The sequence below is a fragment of the Gavia stellata genome, chromosome 4, assembly GCF_030936135.1.
Source record: "Gavia stellata isolate bGavSte3 chromosome 4, bGavSte3.hap2, whole genome shotgun sequence".
In the NCBI taxonomy this organism is placed as follows: domain Eukaryota; kingdom Metazoa; phylum Chordata; class Aves; order Gaviiformes; family Gaviidae; genus Gavia; species Gavia stellata.
In genome coordinates this window covers 45,160,729-45,183,987 of record NC_082597.1, presented here as the reverse complement: position 1 = coordinate 45,183,987, position 23,259 = coordinate 45,160,729, and the positions used below count along the sequence as shown (strand labels likewise).

Below are 23,259 nucleotides of genomic sequence, written 5' to 3'. Positions count from 1 at the left end.
CTGGGGATGTTTTGTGAGGAACTGTGCAGTTGAAGCGTTGGTTAGTTAAATGTGCAGTTCAGCCGTGCCTCCTGCAGTGCTGGAGCTGGAGTAGGAGCAAGTACGTACCTAAATGTCACCTTTGGTTTTCATGAGCGGTGTAAAAATACATGGTTTGAAAAGTTAAATGCACATGTCCAGCTTAAATGTCTCTGGCAGTACGGGCCTGACCTGAAGAGGTGCCAGGGCACATGGCAGCACGGGAGCTCTGTGCCAGGCTGCGTGCGCCTGAAGTGTGCTGGGTGCCCATGGGAGCACAGCACTTGGGCCGGCCTTACCCTCCCAGAGAGGGCCCTGTCCTCCAGCCCAGAGCGACTCATGGTGATATGGAAATTGAGTTTTGTCAGGGCACAGCAGGTGGAAATGAATGAAAGTTCATTGTGTTGTCTTCAGTGTGCAGCAGGTGCTGGAGGACCCTGGCGCTGCCAGTCGTCAAAGAGCTGCACCTGTACACAGATAAATGGAAACGTCTTCTACAAAACTCAGAATCACAGAATCACTAAGGTTGGAAAAGACCTGTAAGACCATCAAGTCCAACCATCAACTAACACCACCATGCCCATTAAGCCATGTCCCACAATGCCACATCCACACATTCCTTGAATACCTCCAGGGATGGTGACTCCATCACTTCCCTGGGCACCTTATTCCAGTGTCTCACCACTCTCTCAGTAAAAAAATTTTTCCTAATATACAGCCTGAACCTCCCCTGGCGCAACTTGAGGCCGTTTCCTCTTGTCCTGTCACTAGTCACTTGGGAGAAGAGACCAACACCCACCTCTCTGCAACCCCCTTTCAGGTAGTTGTAGAGAGCGATGAGGTCTCCCCTCAGCCTCCTCTTCTCCAGACTGAACAACCCCAGTTCCCTCAGCCGCTCCTCATAAGACTTGTGTTCCAGACCCCTCACCAGCTTCGTTGCCCTTCTCTGGACACGCTCCAGCACCTCAATGTCCTTCTTGTCGTGAGGGGCCCAAAACTGAACACAGTATTCGAGGTGAGGCCTCACCAGCGCCGAGTACAGGGGCACGATCACCTCCCTACTCCTGCTGGCCTCACTGTTTCTGATCCAGGCCAGGATGCCGTTGGCCTTCTTGGCCACCTGGGCACACTGCTGGCTCATATTCAGCCGGCTGTCGATCAACACCCCCAGGTCCTTTTCTGCAGGGCAGCTTTCCAGCCACTCGTCCCCAAGCCTGTAGCGTTGCCTGGGGTTGTTGTGGCCAAAGTGCAGGACCCGGCACTTGGCCTTGTTGAACCTCATGCAATTGGCCTGGGCCCATCGATCCAGCCTGTCCAGATCCCTCTGCAGAGCCTTCCTAACCTCGAGCAGATCAACACTCCCACCCAACTTGGTGTCATCTGCAAACTTGCTGAGGGAGCACTCGATCCCCTCATCCAGATCATCGATAAATATATTAAACAAGACCGGCCCCAAAACTGAGCCCTGGGGGACTCCGCTTGTGACCGGCCGCCAACTGGATTTCACCCCATTCACCACAACTCTCTGGGCTCGGCCATCCAGCCAGTTTTTTACCCAGCGAAGAGTGCACCTGTCTGAGCCACGAGTCGCCAGTTTCTCTAGGAGAATACTGTGGGAGACAGTATGGAACTCATGGCATCTTTTAACATTAAGTCACTTTTGCAGAGTCTAGAGGGGGAATATCTTAAATTTCCAGTCATGTTTCCTTGAGAAACGCGTAACTGATAATAAAGCGTATCTGTGCAGAAGCTAGATATGCAGTCAGGAAATGTATGTGAGGCACCTTCGAAAGAGTAGCCAGGCTCGTGGCCGACTGATGGCTATGCAGGGACCTTGTATTCCTTCTGCTCTGTCAGGCTGAAAATATTCTTTAGACATGGTAGCAGTGAAGTAATCGGTTTAGTCCATCTGAATTTATCCTGTGTAGAGCAAAGTGGTAAGCTGAGCTTGCCTGTATGTGTCCTGATACTTCAAAGGGGACCTGCCTCTGCAGCTGGGTGAAGTGGATGGAGGCTTTGACAAGCCCCTGCACAGGTGCGGGATTCACCATTTGCAACAAGCTGCAAGAGTGTTAATGAGAAAACACGAGGGATGATACTTTTGTATGTAATAAATGTATACTCTCTATCTAGAGATAGTGTTGAAAAAGAAGGATTTCTTTTATAAATAACATCCCTGTGCTGGATCCTACAAATTTCGGTTTCACACTGATGTCCAAGAGACATTTGTGTAACTACAGAAAAAAGGGTTAACCTCTTAATGTACTTGTAAGTAAACAATTTGTTTAATTCCGTCCTATCACTTGAGTTGGACCCCTCTGATGATGTTATCAGACAGAAACTTCGTTTTAAAATGTGAAAATTACTGAAGTCATCAGCTTTGTGCAGAGGATGATTTGTCCTTTGAGTTCCTGGTTTCAGGACACGTACATGCACATCTCTCCTTAACATAGATGACACTCATACAAGTGCAAAAAGGTCTAAATACAAGCTTTGGACTGACCTGTGTTATTCAGATACAAAATAATGTTCTTGTAGGTAATGCAATAGAATTTGAAATAAGAATTATGTAAAACTATTGATTTTATTACTCGTTAGAAGCACAAATAATGAGAAGTTGAGGATTTAAGAGGAAACCAAGGAAAGGCAGATGGATAGCGTTTTGAGAAGCACATTAACTGTAGATTTGCACGTCTGTCTTCCATCACACACAGTTAATTTATTTCACATGATCCGTTTTTGATATTTTAAAAGTAATACTAATGTGCTGTAAACTGTACGTGTGTGTATAAATCCAGGCATTTTCAATGTTAGTCTCACTCAGCTTAATCTTCTTTTGAGACATTTGCTAGAGAGTCAACCTCTGAATGAGAAACATTCAACTGTTAATTCTCTTCTCAGGTGAGGAGATTTGATTCAGAAATGCACATTTGCACACTAACAACATTTTCCTGAGTATTTAAACCAGAAGCTTGGATCTTAGATATGTTAAATAGAGGGAGGAGTATGTACATATTTGGGAATTGTTTCACCAGGGTCCAAAAGAGAGTGGTTAAATAAACCCCAGATTTCTCAAATGCAACTCAGCTAAGTTACCAGGAAATGCATACAGCTTCTCATAATGTATCGTTACCATAGTGCTACTTTACTAATAATTGTAAGAAAATGAGAGAAAAAATCTTAATTAGAAAACTCTGTCTCAAGAAGACATCGGAGAAGGATTGTGCTTTATTATTTAAAAGATGGAACCGTGAAGTACCCATTAATACACAGAGCATCAAAGCATTGATTTTAATCGTTTCTGTACAAACATGGATAATTGTATAAGGAAGAATGTTGCCAAAAATAGGCTCTTAATTTATTTCTTCTGAACCAAAATTACATTTTTACGGGTTTTTTTTTCAATAAAAGCCCATGTATAATCACTAATCCCTCACATCCACTAACTCTTTAATTTTCTATTTCAACCATGTTTTCTGAAAAAGAGCACATCTTCTAGACCTTAAGGTATCAATCCCTCTACAATCAGTTAAGCAATGGGGAAGAATGTACTTGAAATAATCAGGTGGATGACCGTGGCCATCAGCAGCAGTCTTAGCCCTCAGAAATTTATTTAGCATCATCTTTTCACTTTTCAATAGGTTTGGCAGCACTGTTTTTGTCAAATGGTGTTTACTGAATCAGCAGAGGAACAAAAGGATAATATAGCTGTTCTTTGTTATGCGGAGCCAGAACAGAGAAACTTTAAGAGGCATGATGGCTTTAAAATCTATGAAGCAGTCTTTGGAAAAAGAGGTGGTTGTATGTCTGATCCCCTCTACAGCCTGCTGGTCTGGTAATCCAATATTAATAGCTCTGGAGTTTCTACTAATATATACAGCACCTTTTGCATCCTAACAGTACAACCGTGTCCAAAGTATGACAGGTGTGCCTCTGGTATCTTAGGTAGATGCCTTGTGAAATCAGGCTGCAACCCAAGGTGAGTTCCAGTTCTCCTGCTCCTATTCTCAGCATCATTCAACATGTAGGACACCAGGCAACAGCACTGCAAATGTGACAGTGAGCTCTCTGCTTCTCACAGGGGTTTTCTGTTTCAAAGTTTTGTTTGTAACTTGCAGCAGCAATTCAACATAGTCATGTCTTTCTTCTAAGATCATATTTGTTTCAAAGTTGAAAGTTAACAGTGGTCAGTTGTTGACATCTACCAGCAGTGTATCAGCACTGCCTGGTTTTGCAGGGATTTATTAACAAAGGGGTTTCTTTATATTGCTTTCTTCTTGCTGTTGTAGCTTTTCACAGACACGCTGTCAAAGAACAAGGTTTTTTGCTTTCCTGAGAAATGACTAGTATGTAGCCAGCTACCAGAGGGATTCAATCTGCAAAAAGCAATATCCTTAAATCCACTAAAATTGAAGAGAGAATATTAACTCTCTTTTTGTTACCTGAGCCTACAGATAAAGTCATGTTAGGTATGTGTAACGACTACGTCACATCCATTGTATTGCACAAATGCCATCTTTTCACTGTAGTCTCACCAGAGTCTCAAACCACCTAGAAAAACAGAAGATAAAATCCTGATACTAGACTTCAAGTGACAATTTGTATTGTCAATATGTACAATTGCCAGTAGCCCACAGCCATCTTTCTCATCTTTCTGGTAATAACAGGAAAAGATTTAAGACTAAGATTAGCTGGAGAGGTAGGAACTGAGGAGAGGCAGCAGGAGACTCTAGTAATGACATACGAGCAGAGAAGAAAGTGAGAGTTACTGCTTTGGCTCTGACACGGTGCCTGTTGTGAAGGAGAATTAGCATCCCTAAGTTAACCTTACCTCCCTTTGCGAGACACCTGTTGGGGCCTTTTTTTCCCTCTTCCTGTCTTCTTCCCTGCCAACAAAAATCTCTCTGATGCAAACTAAAAACACACACTGAAAGCATCCGTGTGGGAAAGGCATGAGGTTGCCCATATGGCCAATACTTTTGCCTTGTGATGAGTACATAAGACGCATAAATACTTGCTTTTGCTTAGGCAGGGGAACGAGAGAAGGGATTTCAGCTAAAATGTGTTGGTTTTCATCCTGTTTGTGTTTGTTCAGGCAAGCTTATTCCTTGTAATTATTTCTGGATTCTGCTTCTCTAGCTTAGTCAGATTTTTAATTCCTTCGCTGATTTTACTGTTTGTATGCTTGTGGTTTAAAACACAAAAGCAAGTATTCTATTAAGTAGGGTCCTTGAGGTATGTTAATGTAACAGCCTTTTTTTCTTTTAATCTGGGATCAGAACACCTAAAGTGTTTATGTTTGAAGTTTCAGCCAAGTGTCCAGTGTGCTTTTGTCTAGTGTTTAAAGCAACTCCACTCCAGCATGGTGAGCAGTGTCTGCTGAGGCAGAACTGATCCTACAAAATCGAGTGATGTTGTGATCAGGAGACAGATCATCCCGGTGCAGAGTTACCAAGGCATCTCTTTACAAGATATCTATGGCTGCAGGAGGTAGCAGACAGCTTCCTTGCTTTTACATAGTTCAACTTGTAGGAACTTTATTCATTAAGGCCAGGTTTAGTCACCATACTGAATTTCTCAGGGAGTTATAGCTTTGCTTCAAAAGATTTTCTTTTTGTCATTTCATAGTTTCAGGCAGTCAGAACACCATTTTACATGTCCTGTGTAGGCAAATAACGGCTTTAAACACCTGAGATCTCTCTTCTTTAAAAAATACTTACAGAAAGACTGAGAATTAAAATAAATAACACAAAGTCTGAAAGTACAACATATCCTGCTTCCTGCAGGAAACAAGGCTCAACTTTTTTATTTAAGGAATGAATATATACATATATATTACATATATTTATTTGCTTACAAAATAAACTTTAAAAAAACTATTGTCTTTTTGTATCATATTTGTAGCCAACTGTCCCCAGTCAAAAAAAGGACCAGAATCATGTAGAATAGAACCATGAATCTGTTCTATTCAGCAGTGAGTGGCTAGCTGTAAATCATAGTTATGATCACAAAGAGCAGGTATGATTAAGCAATATAAAGTCAAAACCAGGAAAAAAAAGGAATTTTACCTTCCCTTCCCTTTTCTCTATGGCTAATGCAGGGGAAAAATAATGACATTCTGTTTTAAGTACTGTGTTAGAAAATACCATCGTTTTCAATGCTCTTCTGTTCTTTGCATTTTCAGCTTTATTTTTTAAACTTTTCTCTTAAAGGATAATTTGGTAACTTGTTTTCACACTAATGCTATGTTCAATGCCTTCTATACAAAAGCTGTGGGTTCTGTCAAATGTAAAGAGTTGGTGTATCTGTAATTTCTTGGTTTCTCACAGACGGCAAAATCTTCTGGTGAAAATATTTGAACTCATGTTTATGCACCTCCTCATCCTCATTGCTTTAGAAATTGCAATGAAACTAATAATTTGGAAGAATAAAAAATCTGTCAGTGTTTAAAAATAATTAGGTTTTAAGGTTCATTTTAAAGGCCCATCTTTGAAAATTCTGAATTGCATTACTACTCTTCAGGCCTCAAATTAAGCCAGTGAAACTCATTGAAATGATCCTGAATTACCCATTAATTCAATCTTTACTGTTTTGTGTTTTATTGTTATTCCTTTAAAAAGCAACAATGGAAATGTGACAGTACCAAGCCACTTTCTCTAAAGTGTTTGATGAACTCTTAATAGTTTTAGGAACTCTATAGATATCTCTCACTCTCAAAAAAAAACCCAAACAAAATCTGGAAATTGCTGACAAAGGTGCTCCTGTTACTTACATCAGTTACCTGAAGGCTTCAAGGAAAAAATTGAGGACTGCCTCTATCTATGTACAGTAATGAATATGCTAAGAAGATTGACCAAAGTAAAACAAATCCAGTTCTCTCAGTTAGCCTTCATGGTAGGTTAAGGATATGAAGATCCCTAGCTGAGGTGAAGAACAGAAATCACTAGTTAGAACTTAGGAGAGTGGGAAGTTGGGGGAGATTACTTAAGGCATTGTAGACATTGTGAGGTTCAGAGAACACAGAGAAGCATATTTTTTCATTTAAGGGAACCTTTTGAAAGTTGCATTTGAACAAGCTGAGCAGAGTATTCAGGAGCAGTATGCCTGAAATGGCAGTATTTCAGTATTTCAGGCGGAATGCCTGAAACACCGAAAGTGACTGAAATTGCTGAAGAGAGCCCTGAAGGTCTTTTGTGGTGTTGAGGATGCTGGATGGAGGGGTCTCCACACAGTCTGCTGTCTGTATTTGGATCACAGGTGGCACTACTTTCCCTGCAAATAAACTGTGTCCTCTCTATAAGTTATTTTGAAAATGTCTCAGACCTTTGCTGTCATATTCATGTGTTCCTGCCAAAGCTGCTGGGAAAACTCACGGTATATAACACTGCCTTGGGGTGTGCAACAGCTGGGTCACAGGCTCTGTGTCAGAAAGAGAGTGGAGCAGGGAACTCCAGATGCCTGTGCTGTGCCTGAGAAGCTACAGCCAGACAGAACATGGGTGCAGCTCAAACATATAGAAACATACAGACCAAAACACGGTCCGATGAGTAGCCAAAGAAGATGAGCCTGCCCCAGGCAGTGGGGGAATCTATGTAGAAACCCATCGGGATATGCCACTAATGTTATTGGGAACAGTCGCCTCACATCAGGAAAAATGAGACAGACAGAGATATACTCAATCATATTTCATGCTTGATTTATCTCATACGTTAAGAAGAAAAAGATGCATAAAATCATTGGCTAAGGCATTTTTAAAAGCTTTAAATAAAAAATGCATTGGCCTGCCTGCTAATGACACTGTTCTTCTCAAACGTAACTGTTCAGAAGTATGATGTCTCCTGGACCACATGGAGGTGAATTTGCATGAGTCATTCACTATGTATCTGGACAGTAACAGTGGGTTTCATCATACTGATGTAGATGTCTAATACGTAGGATGCAGGCATTTACATCTGAGCTAATCATCTAGTCTCCCTTTATAGTGAACAAAGGGAACAGCCACTCCCAGAGTGTGATTCATCTCATCTAAAATAGGTCAGATGAATTGTAGCTTCAAGTGTCTGGTTTTCCTCATTGACTGTAACGGCAGTCTAGGGTGAGTCGCTGAGCTGTCAATGTCTACATCAGAAGTGTGGCGAGTTGAAACCCTCACCACAAGATGAATCATGAGAGCTCTGTATGGCTGAGTTTTGTTATATTTATTTGTGCATTCATAGTAATGTTTAACCACAGAAATGTAAAGTGACACTGAAGTAAATCTATAACTACTACTCATATCATCTAAACTAGAGTATGAATACAGTGGTATTATTGTTATTATTGTTGTAATTAATTTGAATAGACCTCACAGATACACACTATAAAGTGTTGAATAATATTGCTGTATTCTAACAGCTTAGCTCATTGCTCCTTGCACATCGAATCTGATTTACCATGGTGAAGGTCACCTATATGCTTACTGATTAGCATGAAATTTTGGGCAAGACAAACCTACCAACTTAGGTGGGCAAAAAAGGCTGCTCTTTGCCTCAATTCTTCTGAACTCTCCAGATTAGATTAAATAAATATATTAAATTAATGAAAGAGCTATTGTATTTCAGGAGAGAACTGTGCTGACAGTAAGGAACCAAAGAGGTGACTGAAGCATAGTGGACAGTCTGGTATTTGACACCAGAGTAAGAATCACCATGTTGTAGAACACAGCGACTGACAGCAGAGCTCTAGTAATACAGAATATTTTCAAAAGATACACGCTGAAGATTTTCCAAAACTGGTGCTTTAACCATGAAGTCACATAAATAGTTTGATACAATGTACTAGGGCTACTGGCTATGAATTATGAATGAACTTTGCTAATCGCCATGGAATTCTGATTGCCCAACCATTGATTACCTGCTGTCATTTGATAGTGTTTGGAGAAGATTGCTAAATATAATAAAGCATCCCATGTAGGCTTTGGGAATTATGATAAAAAGTTGACAGAATAACATTAAGAATTCTGGAATGTATTCTCATGAGCTTAAAGGAATAACTAAACCTGAACGAAAGTATTGGAGGAATGAAAAACGACTGACAATTATAAGGACCTGTTATGTCATGCAAATTCTTCACCTTCAGCCTGATTAAAGGTCTGCAAGCACGACAGAACAGAGCTTGAAAATTTCTAGGACTCTTATTCTGTAATGCCATGGTGAAGCTAGGGAATATTTTAGACCCTTACTGAGTATGACTGCTGTCAATTTGTAGTGATGTGCCACCTCTTTGAGGTACCAAAGGGTGATGTTTATGCAGCACATTTACTTTTCCTAGTAACCAGCATACTAATACAGTGAAGGTCTCCAGAATTAACAGGAATGAGGCACAGAAAGACTTCAAGAAGATGAGAAGCCTGTTCTCTAATATCTTGTTAATAAACAAGTGATCACCATATTTTGGCCTTGGGAACAACCCAACAACATGATTCTAGAGTAGTTATCAGAGTAAAGAAATACTGTGTTTCTGAGCAATTACTGTTTGAATCAAAACTAGTATTACACGGTATTGTAGCTACTATTTAACTGCCTACTAGTCTTTTAAGTCAGAGGATAATATATTTATTTTAAGGACTACAGATCAACTCACTCATAGACTAGCACAAGAGGGGAAGATAGATATACAACAGTTTTCACATTTTTCAGTATAAGGCATTCAAGAACCTTCTTTTTCAAGAGTCACTGTGGTATTAAATGGGACACATGTAGCATCCTAAAATAATTTGCTATGTTTTTCCTAATAATTTTCAACCTATCTCACTAAACTGAAACAAAGATGAACCCTGCACAAAATCTACCGGAGTGAAACCCCAGACTGGACAACTTTCACAGAATGCTGGAGCCTGGTCTACCCAATTTTAACAGTAATGTGAAAGAGCACCAAGTTCAGACCAGCCAGGATTCTTTCTGTGGATTCATAATTTGCTTTTGAGTTGTAAAAGCTGAATTGCAAAGTATTGGAAATAGCATTTACTGTTCAAAACATCCTGTGAATTAAACAGATCAGTCTACATTGTGCATTTCTAGGTATTTGAACAAAAAACAGCAAGTGAAAACAATATATAACAGAACAAAGTGATAACTAAGCCAGATGACCTTTCTTCCAACTGCATTATTCTATATGGCTATGTATACATGATTCAACTTCATTTAGTATGGCATGGGAATGTTCCACTTGTATCACAGTGTGGTATCTTGCTAGTTATATGTTCTAGTGATTCCTCTCTTTCTTAGGGTTTGTATAGTAACATGCTGCTTGTGTCCTACTAGCAATGCAAATGAAACTTCCTTCAAATGAAAATAGAGAAAGAACACTTGAAATGAGACTTTTTTCTGAGAGTCATGCTTTTCTTTTGATGAGTGCACTTGATAAAATGCGTTCCACCCACTCGCAGCCCCTGCCTTCTCCGTGTTTCACTGATAACGTGACCCATCACACTGAAACAGTATTATTTCCTGAAAGGGTGTAGGCAAGCAGGATGACGAGAAGACAAAAAGGGAAGTGAATGTTAAACAGAATGGGAGAGAAAGGAATTGTGCATATGTATGAGGAAATCAGAAAAAAAAAAGTAAAAAAAAAAAAATGTGGTTAGAGTGGGATATAAGGGGGGAAATACGTGCATATACCATTTAAAGTGTATGCATCGTAGAATACAGAACAATAATTCTACCCACATCATTACTCAAAATTCCCACCAATTTTTGTGGATATGAATGTGGGAAATGAGGATAGATTTCAATGACATTAGCATGAGTTTAATGTTAGTATAATGGAGTTCATATTTTGGAAAATGTTTGAGAGTAGGCAAACAATGCTTTTCAGAAGTTTTGTTTAAAAAATATCTTTGCTTAAGGGAAGGACAAATCAGAAATAAGAAGCAAGGGTATTTTATTTACATAGAACTTAACTGGTTTTAACGTAATTTCAGGAATTTTTTTTACATATATCTATATAAATACACTCACACACTCTTTTCATCAATTTGCACTTTCTACAAGTATGTAAGAAAATGGTATTTAAGAACAATTTCTTGGTGATAACGTTTGCAAGCGAAGCTAGTTACATTTGTAAACAAAGGAGGACTGGGGCATGAAAAGTATCCCAGCAGAGGAATACCTTCTCAAACATATGACAATACTCTAATTGACTTCAATAGGGGTGGATTCCCTGCTATATGCTTTTTTTTCAACATAACTTTGAAATCTTCCTCATTGCCAGTCATATCACTTCTTTGAGCAAGCACTTACTTTAGTTTTAGCTGGAATTCACCTTGGGTGAACTGTGAGCAAAAAGCCTATGCATCACTTAAGTTCTCATGCACTGATAAATTGCAGTTTTAAACTTGTCCCAGAGCAATTGCTCGTTCAAGTCTCCCCTTCAGAGTTATTAATGGTAGGAAATACAGCCTGTTTCATGAGGTCATATGTTATACACTGATGTTTATACATTTTTAGTCTGCTCAGAATCTTCTGGTTTGTACCAATCGATATATTTTGCTCCTGTCCAAGCATCAGCTGGTAGCAAACAGCTTTGGCCCTGAACACATGCCTCATTTTCATTCTGTAATTTTATCCCATGAAGCTCTTTATTATTCCATATTCTCTCTACCGTGAGCAATATCCCACAAGTCATTGCCAAATTGAGCAAACTATGAGCCTAATTGTGAAAAGAGAAAGAAGACTGCTTATTGTTAACAGATATCATAGGTGAATAATAAACCAAAGCAAAAACTTGGGTAACAGCATTCATGCATTTTAGCATGTTGGATGAATTTGGAAGTGTGAAAAATCAGAATGCCCTTGGGATACTTTTTGGGATACTCTGACTTTTCTTTACCCCAAACCACTTCTTAATCACAAAGTAATCTAGTATTGGTAAACGACAACTTAGTGCCCAATTTTCCACATAAGTGTACATGCTGAACACCTATTAATTTCATTCCAGACTTTTGAACTGGAGTATGAATTTATCATTTGTATCGTAACACTCCTCACTTTAGAAGTGATTAATTATCATCTAAAATGTGGTCCATGCCCTAAGGAGATATTTAGACATGTACTTAACTCTTTTAGATTGATCAATGGACCTAAAGCTATTTATGTTTCCTTCTGGATCAGAACAGATTTCTTAATCAGTACAAATCTTTCATTGAATATCATTCAGTTCAGGACCATAGCAAATGTGGAACGATTTATGGAGTTTTCAGGTGTGGAGGTGAAACAACTGTAAAATAGTAATCAATCTGTCATCTGTGGCACTGACCTTCTACAAGTGTAGTTGGTGATAGGGAAAGACAGTTCTAAACTTACCTAAACTGGCAGTGGAAAAGACCCCAGTCTGATTTAGAATATCTGAATAGCTATCACGTATCATATGAATTTCAGAGGTCTTATCTGATCTATTGTGGTAGTCTGTTGAAGCTTCATCAGGATAAATCATCTAATTGCTTTGTGCTGTCTGACATACCAGTTTGCACCAACTGATACTAATAACTGGGGAGTGTGAGTTTAGTATTTAGCTAACTGCAAGTCTTGGGTGGCAGATACAGACTTTAAAAAAAGAATTCCAAGGTAAATTATTCTATAGTTTTGTTAGAAAATAATTGTGACATTATTATTGCCAACATTAAAAATCGTGTTTGTCTGTTGCATCATATTTTATTTAGCGCATTGCCATTCTTTTGCACTCCATTGAAATGGTTCTTGCTAAAGAGTCTACTTACCTCTTCGTAAATCTCAAAACTATCCTCTTTGATGGATTAGCTGCCATCAGTCATATTCTTCTTTCTAGAATCTCATTTTCTCTTGGTTTCCATGGCCTTATTATTTCCCAGGTCTCCTCTTAGCTTTCTGATCATCACTTCAGTAAGTGCTTTAGAGGGATCTTTCTTGGTACACCTCCACGTCATCTCTTCCCTTTTTATTTGCAAATACAGCTTCAACTGCTGTCTCTGTACATGCAGCTCACAAACCTGCTTCATTAATCCAGACCTTCTCTTTCCCATCACACCAAGGTCTCTGTCTCTCAGATGGTCCCTTTTGAATGACACTGGCTATGTCTCTACCAGCAGATAGTGTGGCGTGGAGAAACAAGGGCAGACCAGGAAAGCAAAAGAGGTGGTGCTGAGGACCTCATGCCCACATTGTGTGCATTGTGCAGAGAGGTTATTTCAGACTAGCTGTGATCTAGTAACGTGGACTGGATGCCCACTAGCAGTTGAAGCACTGCTTGGAGCAAAAGCACAGGTGCCGTCTTTGAACACGGGGTTAGGGTTAGTTTCATGTGAAAGTTCATGAGCTCCAAGACTGCTCTGTGATGCAAACTACAGCCCAGTAAGTGGAAACATCCTTCTGAAAGAAACACTGCATGCTTTCTGCCATGCTTCCTCTCATACTTAGAGCTGTCTTTTGGCAGATGCCTATAAAAAAGCTTGAAAATTACTTGGGTGTTAATCTACTATGGCACAACTTACCATGCTGACCAGTTGCCTGCCTCTTTTAATTAAATTGTAGATTTTTTTGAGCTGTCATCTTCTCTTTTCCTAACACTGATGCAGCTGGAAAATAATTATTTTCTTATAAATGCAAATATATGATTATGATTTTATTCTTATTGCAGCTCATCTACTGTCATCTCTTTCCAGAAGACTTCTTATGTCTTTGTTGTATAAGACATTTGGTCAGTATAGCTCAGCTACAAGCCAAGGATTGTAAGAACTGTTTCAATTAGCATAATCTCCCAGTCACAAACAGTACTCGGAACTTGTCATCGGAAAGGAGAATTATATAAGGTTGCTTTTAGCCATTGTAGTCATTTTGGAGTTGTGTGGTTGGGGGGAGGGCGTTTATTTGTTTTTTGTGCAGTTAAAGCGCAGAATGAAAATGCGTCGAATATTGTTTTATCGTTTACTATTATGCATTCATTTCATCACTAGGATACAGACCTATATTTAGTAGAGTGGTGTAACTGGCCGGTAGTGGCTCTGGTAGCTGTGCAAAAGATACTAGAGATGGGAGAATGACCAGACAGTCAAGACAACAGCATTGCGGGTTCAACTATACCAGCAAATTTACAGGAAAAGCTGCAAGGTAGCATTAAATGACACAGGAGGAGAAAACCCTCTATTTAAGCTCTATTGTCCTGAAGACTGACCAGGATATGTATTGCTCAGTTCAATCCTGCATCTAAGTCAGTGTGTCCCTTGCTTGACTGGGCTAACCTCCATGAGACCAGCCACTATTTATTGTGCCCTGTGTCCCCAGCCATAAAGGATTGTTGGGCATCTCATGGGCTGGGCTTTTTTTATTTTATGTATCTTAGTAATAATTATCTAAATTAGGAACTACTGTTAAAGAGGGAAAATATTATGAGAGTGAGAGTATGGGCACTGTTCAGCTGGCCCAGATTCCTGCTCACCACTCAATATGGCCACTCACTTAAAGCCCTCTGGACTGCTCTTCAGAGGCACTTCGATCTTTCCCTTGACAATACACAGGTGCTTAAGGAGAATTCAGTCTGCCCAAAATAGTATTCCATGTATTTCTGTGGGTCATACGGGTTTTGCGTGGCAGATCAGGTCTTTGGAAACCTAGGCAAGAGCCTTACACATTTACTTTTCTCTAGCAGACTCCTATTCTTCCCTAGCATACTTTTCCTTGCCTTTAGAAGACTTTCTTTATCAGTAGTTGATATTTAGATTTAGATTTATGAGAAGAAAAGATCAAATATTTTTCTTAGGTGTTGTCATCCTGAGGGTGCTTTCATAAGGACTCAGCTTCATTCTTTCAGATTTTCTGAAAGTAGGCCCCACACTGTTCCTGTGCTACTTTCTCTTATGCAGAAAGTAAGAAATATTTTAGGTCTGCTGACATGGTTTAGCTGCTTTGAGCTGGTAGCTTTGTTCCAAAGAATGTTTGCAACTAAGACTGTACCTCATTGTGTGTGCCTGTTGTATGTGTACATGCATGGTTTGTCCATACTTTGGGATTTGGATCTCTGAACAGCAGTGTCGTTGCCTGACTGAGGCTGGTATAACACAAGAATAATACAGTATGTGTTGCTAAAGCTGATTTTAAATTTAAAATTACCATCAGTGTGCCCCTTTTAGTCATTTACTAGTCACTGTTTATACTGATCTGTATTCCTTTTTTTTCCCACTCAGATGTTGCAAGAGCAATTGAGTTACTGGAGAAACTGCAAGAATCTGGAGAAGTACCAGTCCACAAGCTACAGTCCCTAAAGAAGGTGCTGCAGAGTGAGTTTTGTACAGCTATCAGAGAGGTATGAAATTGAGATTTTTAGTTATTTCTCAGAATAACATCCCTCTCCTGAAAAGTATATTTGCCTTTCAGTGCTGGAGAAGCAGGAGTACCTTGTATAAAGGGTGATGGATGTGAGATGTGTTTGTAGCTGCCTGCTACCATGCAGAATGCTGAAGTTACTGAAAAGCAGACAAGAACAGTTGCATTAGCAAGGCATCTAGCCTGAGGCAATTAGCCTTACTAAAGAGAAAGGGTGATTAATTAGTACTTTAGTATTCTGCTCATGCTGTTTCAGGGTCTGTGCTAACCTGTACAGCACTGTGCTGGGATATGGGGACATGCCAAGTTGGGTCAGTGCAAGCTTAAATGCCTCTCCTTTGAGCTCAGGTGTGTGACAGGGATGTGCTGATAAAATCAGATTGCAGTGAGAGACAAATGGTGCAAGAACTGAAGTTAACTGAAGCCGACAGGAATCTTGCCGTTGAAGTCAGTGGTCAGGTCCCAGTGGGTCTTGCTCTACATGTCAGAAGTCCTTGTCAGATTGCTAAGAACTGTGATCATTACCCTGCCAGCCGTGGTCAGGGGCCTTCCTAAGCTCTGCCCAACAGAAGGTAAATGATGATTGTTTTCTTCTCATCAAGCTGTAGAAAAAGCACCTCCCTTCCTACATGCATACAAGCAGTATTTTTAAAGCAGTTAAATTACAAATACTTCTGTTAGAAGTTTCTTAGACAGAAACAGAATTAATACAACATCATGTCAGATTTCTTACCTACTAAACTGGGTGGTGTTGGCCTGCCAGCCAGAAGCAGCTCTAAATGCCCTAATGAAGGCAACATCTTTTCAGCAGAAAATCTGTAAGAACTTCTGTTTCAGTTTATCTATCTACTGCCTGGAACTAATCCTCCCTCACTGAAATCAATGGGGAATCTAATGTTCCCTCAATGGTAGCAGGACTGAACTCCTGATAACTAGGCAACAGCAGCACATTGATTAAGTGGACTGCTGGGTGGCTGGAAGGAAGGAAAAGAGAAAGAAAAACACATTAGTTTAATAAGCAAAATGCAACACACTCTTTCTTTTATGGAATATATTCTTCAGTGTGAGAAACAGAGAAAGGCTTCCACTTAATTAAATGGCAGTTTTCAAGGCTTTTTAAAGGGAATAGTGTTTCATGACAACAAATAATGGTACTATGTACCCTGAAAAGCTGATATTCTGACTAGTCCTTTCATTTAACCAACTAAATGCTTCTTTAATTGACCACAAAGCATTGAAAAATTGTGGGGTTTTTCCCCAGATAGCAGAGCCTGGTACTCCAATTATTAAAGGCAATTTTCAATCTTTGCAGCATCATCAGTGAAATCTTGCCAAATTTATATTCATCTCTGGAAAATAGTCTTAGTAGAAGCAAACACAAAGCTTGTTGAAACAAGTACAGCACCTAGGATGTATGAAAATGGCTTAGACAAATGCACTCTCAGTTCAGTGAACTGAAAGTAGATTTTGACAAAATTGTCTCAGTGGCACATAAGGACTTTATAGAGTGTTGTGTAAAGACAACCTGCACATGACAGGCTATCTAATTGCTGTTAGATTCTTACAACCAAATAATAGTAACTTTAAGAACCCTGTAGCTAGTTGATACACAAGAATTGAGTGATGATGAACAAGCAGTTAGATCAGTTCTACCAACTTCATAAACAAAAACATTTCTTTCTTTTTACATAAGTAATACGTAATATCTATAATACAACCTATCAATCTAAGATATCACTATCAGAGAACAAAATTTCTACATGCAAAAGAATTATTAATGCCATTCATCACTATGTATGTTAATCTTTTCTTAGAAGAAATGTTTGCATATAAAAGGCCCAGTAACAAATCTTTCCATTAGGGAGAGTGGGAGAATTGACATATATACATTGCTAGTAATTAAGGTTGTTCAGCATGTGGCTCCTCTTTTCACTTACTTTAAGCCCTTGCAAATGTTTAGACTGTAGCTCTCTTTTTTTCCACCAGTTGAAGAGTTGTTGGAAAACTGCAGAAAATAATTTATTCTGTTTTTTTAAAAAAAATAATAAGAAAAGCATGGAATATTTTGGCCACGTTACATTGTTAGACATCTGCAAGCACTGCAGCAACGGCTTGGAGGGTATCGGAGCTGAGTCTTGCCATTAATCAGGGATGCACTTCTTGCATGTCCTTCATGTACACTGGCGTTTATGGAAGACTGATAGATACTTTATTGAACAGTACAGTCTTTTCTGAGTGTATTTGAGCTTGAGATAGCTGAGGTTAGACAGAAATCTCCCTCCCATTGTTTATCTTCTATTATCCAGAGTGCAAGACGTGAGAGTGTGGTGACTAGCTTTTAATTCCCTTTATTAGCACCTACATAGACTACAGGAGAAAAGTTGTTGACCTTACAAGAGAAAGCACAACAGTAAGTTGGAAGTAACAAGAAAAGTGGGAGTTGTTTGGAACACAATAGCCTTCCTGGAGAAAGCAGTGAAGCAGACCGGGTGTGAGCAGTCGGTAGGAGTAATTGAAAGGGGATGAGAAGCAGTGGCAGGCTTTGTATTAGTATGCCTCTGGAAGAGGCTGCTTATTATACATATGCAGAGATTCAGATCTGCAGTGTGGTGTGTTCATTGTATAATGCAAGATCTGAGCCTAACTTTCTTTCATCAGAAAATCTAGTAAAGGGGGTTAAGGCTGACTCCTGTAGTCCTATAAACTCCATAATGAAGGAGCTTTGGAAAATAAATTTTCTAAGAAATTATGGACATTTAACTATCCAGTGAGTTTGATTGTTAAAATATGTCCCAGAGAAACTCAGTATCGGGCTGAGGGCAGGTGAAAGGATCAAAGATAAAAAAAAATCCACACAGTATTGATTGAATGTGACTTGTCCCTTCTACAAGCAGGAGGTCACTTTTATGATCACTTTTAAAAGTATGAGATATTTTACTAGATGACATACATTCCAATGTAATGTGTAGGAATCTATTCAATGGCTGTAATGAATTGTATTTATGGGAACTTATTTAGTAAATCAACCCACTAGTTCAAATCCCCGCAGTAATATCCCATAGAAATAAAATCTTTTTAAAGTGACTGAGTGAATGAAATTTAAGTAGAAGTACTTTGGCATTTTTCTAGGATGCTATGTCAGGAAATGGTGGTTAACGGTTCTCGCTTAGCTAAATACAAGTACCACCAACTGAAATGCTCTGTCTGGCATGGGGCAAGAATACATATCAGCTCTGAAAATAATGGAAATAATTGAAATATGTAATGGCCTCAGTATTCCCTTTTCACCTGAAGACCCCTAGACCAGAAAACAAGTTAACTGAAGTCTGGTCACATTAAAATTGAGTTTTGAAAAATATTTTAATGGCATTTTAAAATTACTTGCTTCAAAAGCTCCTTAGCTACATGAAGATTAATTAGCCGTCTATAGCCTTGTCACCTGGCAAAAGATGCACGAATCCTGTCCATTATACCATTAAGTCCTTTACCCTTCCATGTGTTTTTGCCGTTTATTCAAAGTTGTTGCTATGTTATAGGCTTTTGATTCCCGGGGGATTACTGGAATAGATGAAGGGCAAGGCAGTGAAAGCGAACGCATAGTTGAACTACTGAGAAGGTACATTCACATGCAACCTAAAACTAGGCAACCTAAATTGATAAAGTGACTTTAATTGTTGTAAGTCAGCAAGAGGGAAGTTACAAGAACTGTAAGATAAGGTGAACTTCTGGTCTGGCAAGAAACCTTAAAGAGCTGTAGGCACAGAAGATAGAATAAACAGTTGAGCAAAACACAGAGAGAATAATCAACAAGAAAATGTGGCATACCTTAGCAGATTATAGGAATTTCATTTACTGTTAACATCTGATAATTGGTACTGAAACACCAGGAGAGTAACGATACAGCTTGATAAACCCATGCATCTCCTGATGAGCAGAAGTTTTCTTTCAGGTTGATTCTCAAGTTTCTATTTCTGTATGTTAAATATATAAAATTCAGGTGTATCTCACTTTCCTCCCAGCCTTCCTTCACTACTCCATTTTCCATTTCAAGATTAAATCTAATGTTTTTCTCTGTGGATATTATTCAAAAGAAAATCTGACTGGTGAATACCTATGGTGAAGCATTTATCAGTACCAAAAGTAATCAGTCAGATCAGAAAGTCTATAAAAATGTGGTGTGGCAACCAGATGCACAAAAATAACCATTATTTCATTCTGTTATCTTATGACTCCCACCAAAATATCAGGTCATCACAGAAGAGCACTTTTGCAGGACTGGGTCACTGACAATCGTTTCTTAAAAGGAACACAAAATACAGTCATTTAGGATTTTAATGTAGGAGTCATTTAAAGTCTTGGTTTCGTTGTGTTTCAAGAATCTCTAGATTTGTTTGTTCAGTTTGCAATATAATGTTCCTCCACCTCCCAGACCTAGCCTCTGAAACCAGATTTCCATTGTTTTCTGCCTGATGAATCCTATTCCCTGTAAAAACAGAGGTTCACCAGGCCAAACGCTCTTGGTTGGCACTGAGGGCAGCCCCAGAGTTCAAATCCTGTCCTGTGTTACTCTTTCTTTTCACTGGGAGCTGAGTAATTGTTACAGAATGAGGAATACAATTCCAGTCAGTCTCTCATCTCCACAGGGCAAGCCCAGCTTTTGAAGTTTTTAAATTACAAGATGCAACTTCGTGGGGGGTGGGGGGGCGGGGGGGCAGGAAATGTTTCAAGAAGACTTACTGCTATAATTCACAGCGCAGAACTGTGAGGAAGCCTGATGTCTAAAGTCCCATTTACCCATGCAAATGGAGGTGTTGGTCAGGATTAAGCAAAAGTGGTATGTTGGACTTACTAATACGGCAACTATTAAACAAAAGGGCAATAGACAACTTATATGAGTAAAGCGAGCGAGATTTATCAACTCAGATTTGTAACTCAGGTCATAAAAGCAGTATGGTTATATTAGCATGATGCCCCATTAGACTGGCTGGGAAGCAAAGTTCTCCTTAGGTTAATCTGATACCTTGTTACACCTTGTTTTGGTATTCCAGATAGCTTATTCAGAATTACTGCACCATTAATTTAGCGGTAGCACTCATGCAGTAGCAAATACTGAATTGTGCAAATTGACCAAATTCATTCAGATTTTCGTATGCTTATGCATGGATTGATTTGTACCTTTTCATTAAAATTAGCATTTCTGGATGCTAATTGTAAAGTTTCAGCATTTTATCTTTTTTTATATATTGGGGTGTATTATAATGTCAGCTGAACCAGCCCAGCTTACCTGAATTCTGGGGCTGTGTAGCATTTGCAAGAATTGTTTGCTGTACCTTTCCACCCCTTTTCCATTACCAGTGTCCCAGCAATGAAAAGCCACATAAAATAATGATAAAAATTTCCACTAAATCAGTGCCTCAATCACTGTTTGGAAAGGGCATTACTTAGCTTCATTGGAAGATGATGGTATGGCAAAGTAGTAATGTTTTCATGTTTTACAGAGTTTTGCTTTCCCCCAGCTGATTACAAGTACTGTATCTATAATGATGAGTTGATAGAAGGATTTGTAATGTATGTAAATTAGGGCAGAAAAAAAATCAAATTTCAAAAGATGGGCTGCCTGCCTTTTGTGTTGCCACCACGCTGCATTAGGCATTTAGAAAGTTCAGCAGAAAAGCTTAAGTTAGCAGTAAACACAGAAATATTTTTTTTTTATAAAATTACCCTACTGTGTTAAAATATGTGCTATTTTTTAGGGTGAGTGTAACCAGAAATTACGCAAATTTTGAAAAACAATGAAGTTTCATTTACTACTTTACTATAAGTGATTGAAGCATTACATTGTTGCTTGCAAGCCCTGAATGGCATGAATGAGAACTTTTGGAATGATTACCTTGTCATTCAGCAGATGGCCTTCATTAATGGCAATTATATGAATTTACCAAGCTGCCCAAGCATTATCTGAGAGAAGGCATTATTAAGTCTCTGTGCAATTACTGAGTCCCTACGACTTCCATGACTTCACTGCAGGAGATTTAAAACAGCTGCTGTTGTCACTTTTTTTTAGCTGCCTAGAGCTAAATACATTGATTTCACAGATGTAGTACCCAGAATCTGGGACCAGACTGTATCACTGGTCTTTAATCAGTGCTTTCTCCCATTGGTTTTGATTAAAGATCAATTTTCAGAGTCAGCTGATGGCTATATATCTACTCACATTTGTGCTCTGCTTGCATAGTTGTGCCTTTCACAAAAGATAAATGTTTTAGTGCTGCAAGAGTCCTGCAATGTATGGAATCAAAGCAATGACATCTCTTGTTCATGTTACAGTTTATCTGGATCACTGTACCATATTTACTAAAACCCTGGTGAGTGGTGCTCAGGTGATGTTCTTAGTTCTGCACATGGCTGCAGTTGCATGTGCTGCAGAAGGTGACTCCAGTGGTACATGGGTGATGCACCTCAGCATCTTTTTTGTTTTCCTCATCATTTTAGTTTATTGTTGCCGTATCATATTTGATTACATAAAACTCTTAAGAGTAAACAGAATAGCCTCTGCTGCAGTTCATCTCAAGCCTCCTGTTCCCTCTTGAGAGAAATCAGGAGCAAGGTGAACTACCGAGGAATATTTACGCTGACAGGTTGTTGGAAGCCACTGCACCACTGTTTCTGCCTTGATGGAGCCTCAGTATCCCTCTGCTTCTGCTGAGCTGAAGTCACCAATGAGACTCTTGAGAAATGCTGCTCAATCTCCATTTTTTAGTTGTGCCTTCAGAAAAGAAAAGAAATTGTAAAACTGTTTTAAAATTCCAACATTTTTTGTTGATATTTAAAACAAGAAACATCAGCAGTTTCCTTCCTTCTCTCTGCCTTCTCAGCTCAATAGGAACACTTGAGATGAACTTGCATGACGGACTCAGGTTATGTTATGTTTCATCCAGGTACTGATTTTGGCAAGGTTTTGCCAAATCTGTTAATGTTTGGAATATGGCTTTTGCATACAGCAGCCTCAACAGTGTATGTACAGACTTACTGATAAAGTGGAGGAAATTAGTGTTTATTAATGCTTCGCATATTTTTGAACTCAAAAGCAACTGGCAGTGAGGTCTAAGAAAGAGTTTTAAATTATGAGCTATGAATTCCAAGTGGTCTTACGGGAATTAACTAATCACAAACATTGCTATTTCTTTTGATCCCAGTATATTGCAATAGAAGCAGCAAAAGAGACTTTCAGGACAGTATTTTCCTAAGGTTTAGCAATTACAAAGGATACGATTTCTGAGACACCTATGACATTGTCTTCAAAGACGCCAGATCGTAGTTGCCATTGACTTAGAGCAGAGTACAGAACAGTGTGTAAGGGACATGAAATAAACTGAATGACCCAATCATATTTTTATTGTTCGTCATGTAAGTAATTTTTATTTGCAAATAAAAGGCTATTTTTCATTATTCTTAAGAGGGTGCCAAGCAACTTCCTATTGACTTTACAATGTCAGAGTGATGTTTCCAGACAGAATCGACATTGAAGGGAAGAAGAGAGGGCACACAGAGGTCTTGTGTGTCCTAACAGCAACACCAGGAGTGTTTCAACTGACCCATCCAATATGTGCAGAGGATGTGACAGCATGCATTTCCTGGTACATCTGCTATGTTCTTCTGCTCATGCAGAAGGGAGGAAAGAGATTCTGGCCCCAGCCTGTAACCCCTGTTGGGTTGTTTCTTGGACAGGCACAGCCTCATATGGCAAGAACTCAGGGACCAAAACTTGGTTCAGCTTTTAGACAGCAACACAGATACTGTCAGAGCGGAGTGAGCACCACTCTTTTCCACACAAAAAATGAAAAAATGGCATTTTAACTGGAGCCTCCATAAAGTATTCCACCCTAAATTAAAATATTATACCCTTACG

At 39.2% G+C, this 23,259-nt stretch overlaps 1 protein-coding gene across 1 annotated transcript in view; it reads left to right on the top strand.

Annotated features, from left to right (window-relative positions):
• Window positions 1–23,259, top strand: part of LIN7A (lin-7 homolog A, crumbs cell polarity complex component) — a 48,223-nt gene that overhangs the window by 5,756 nt on the left and 19,208 nt on the right. The window contains exon 2 of the mRNA XM_059817098.1: window positions 15,212–15,330. Coding sequence (XP_059673081.1) covers window positions 15,212–15,330 — 119 coding nt within the window. The remainder of the gene's footprint in view (window positions 1–15,211; window positions 15,331–23,259) is intronic.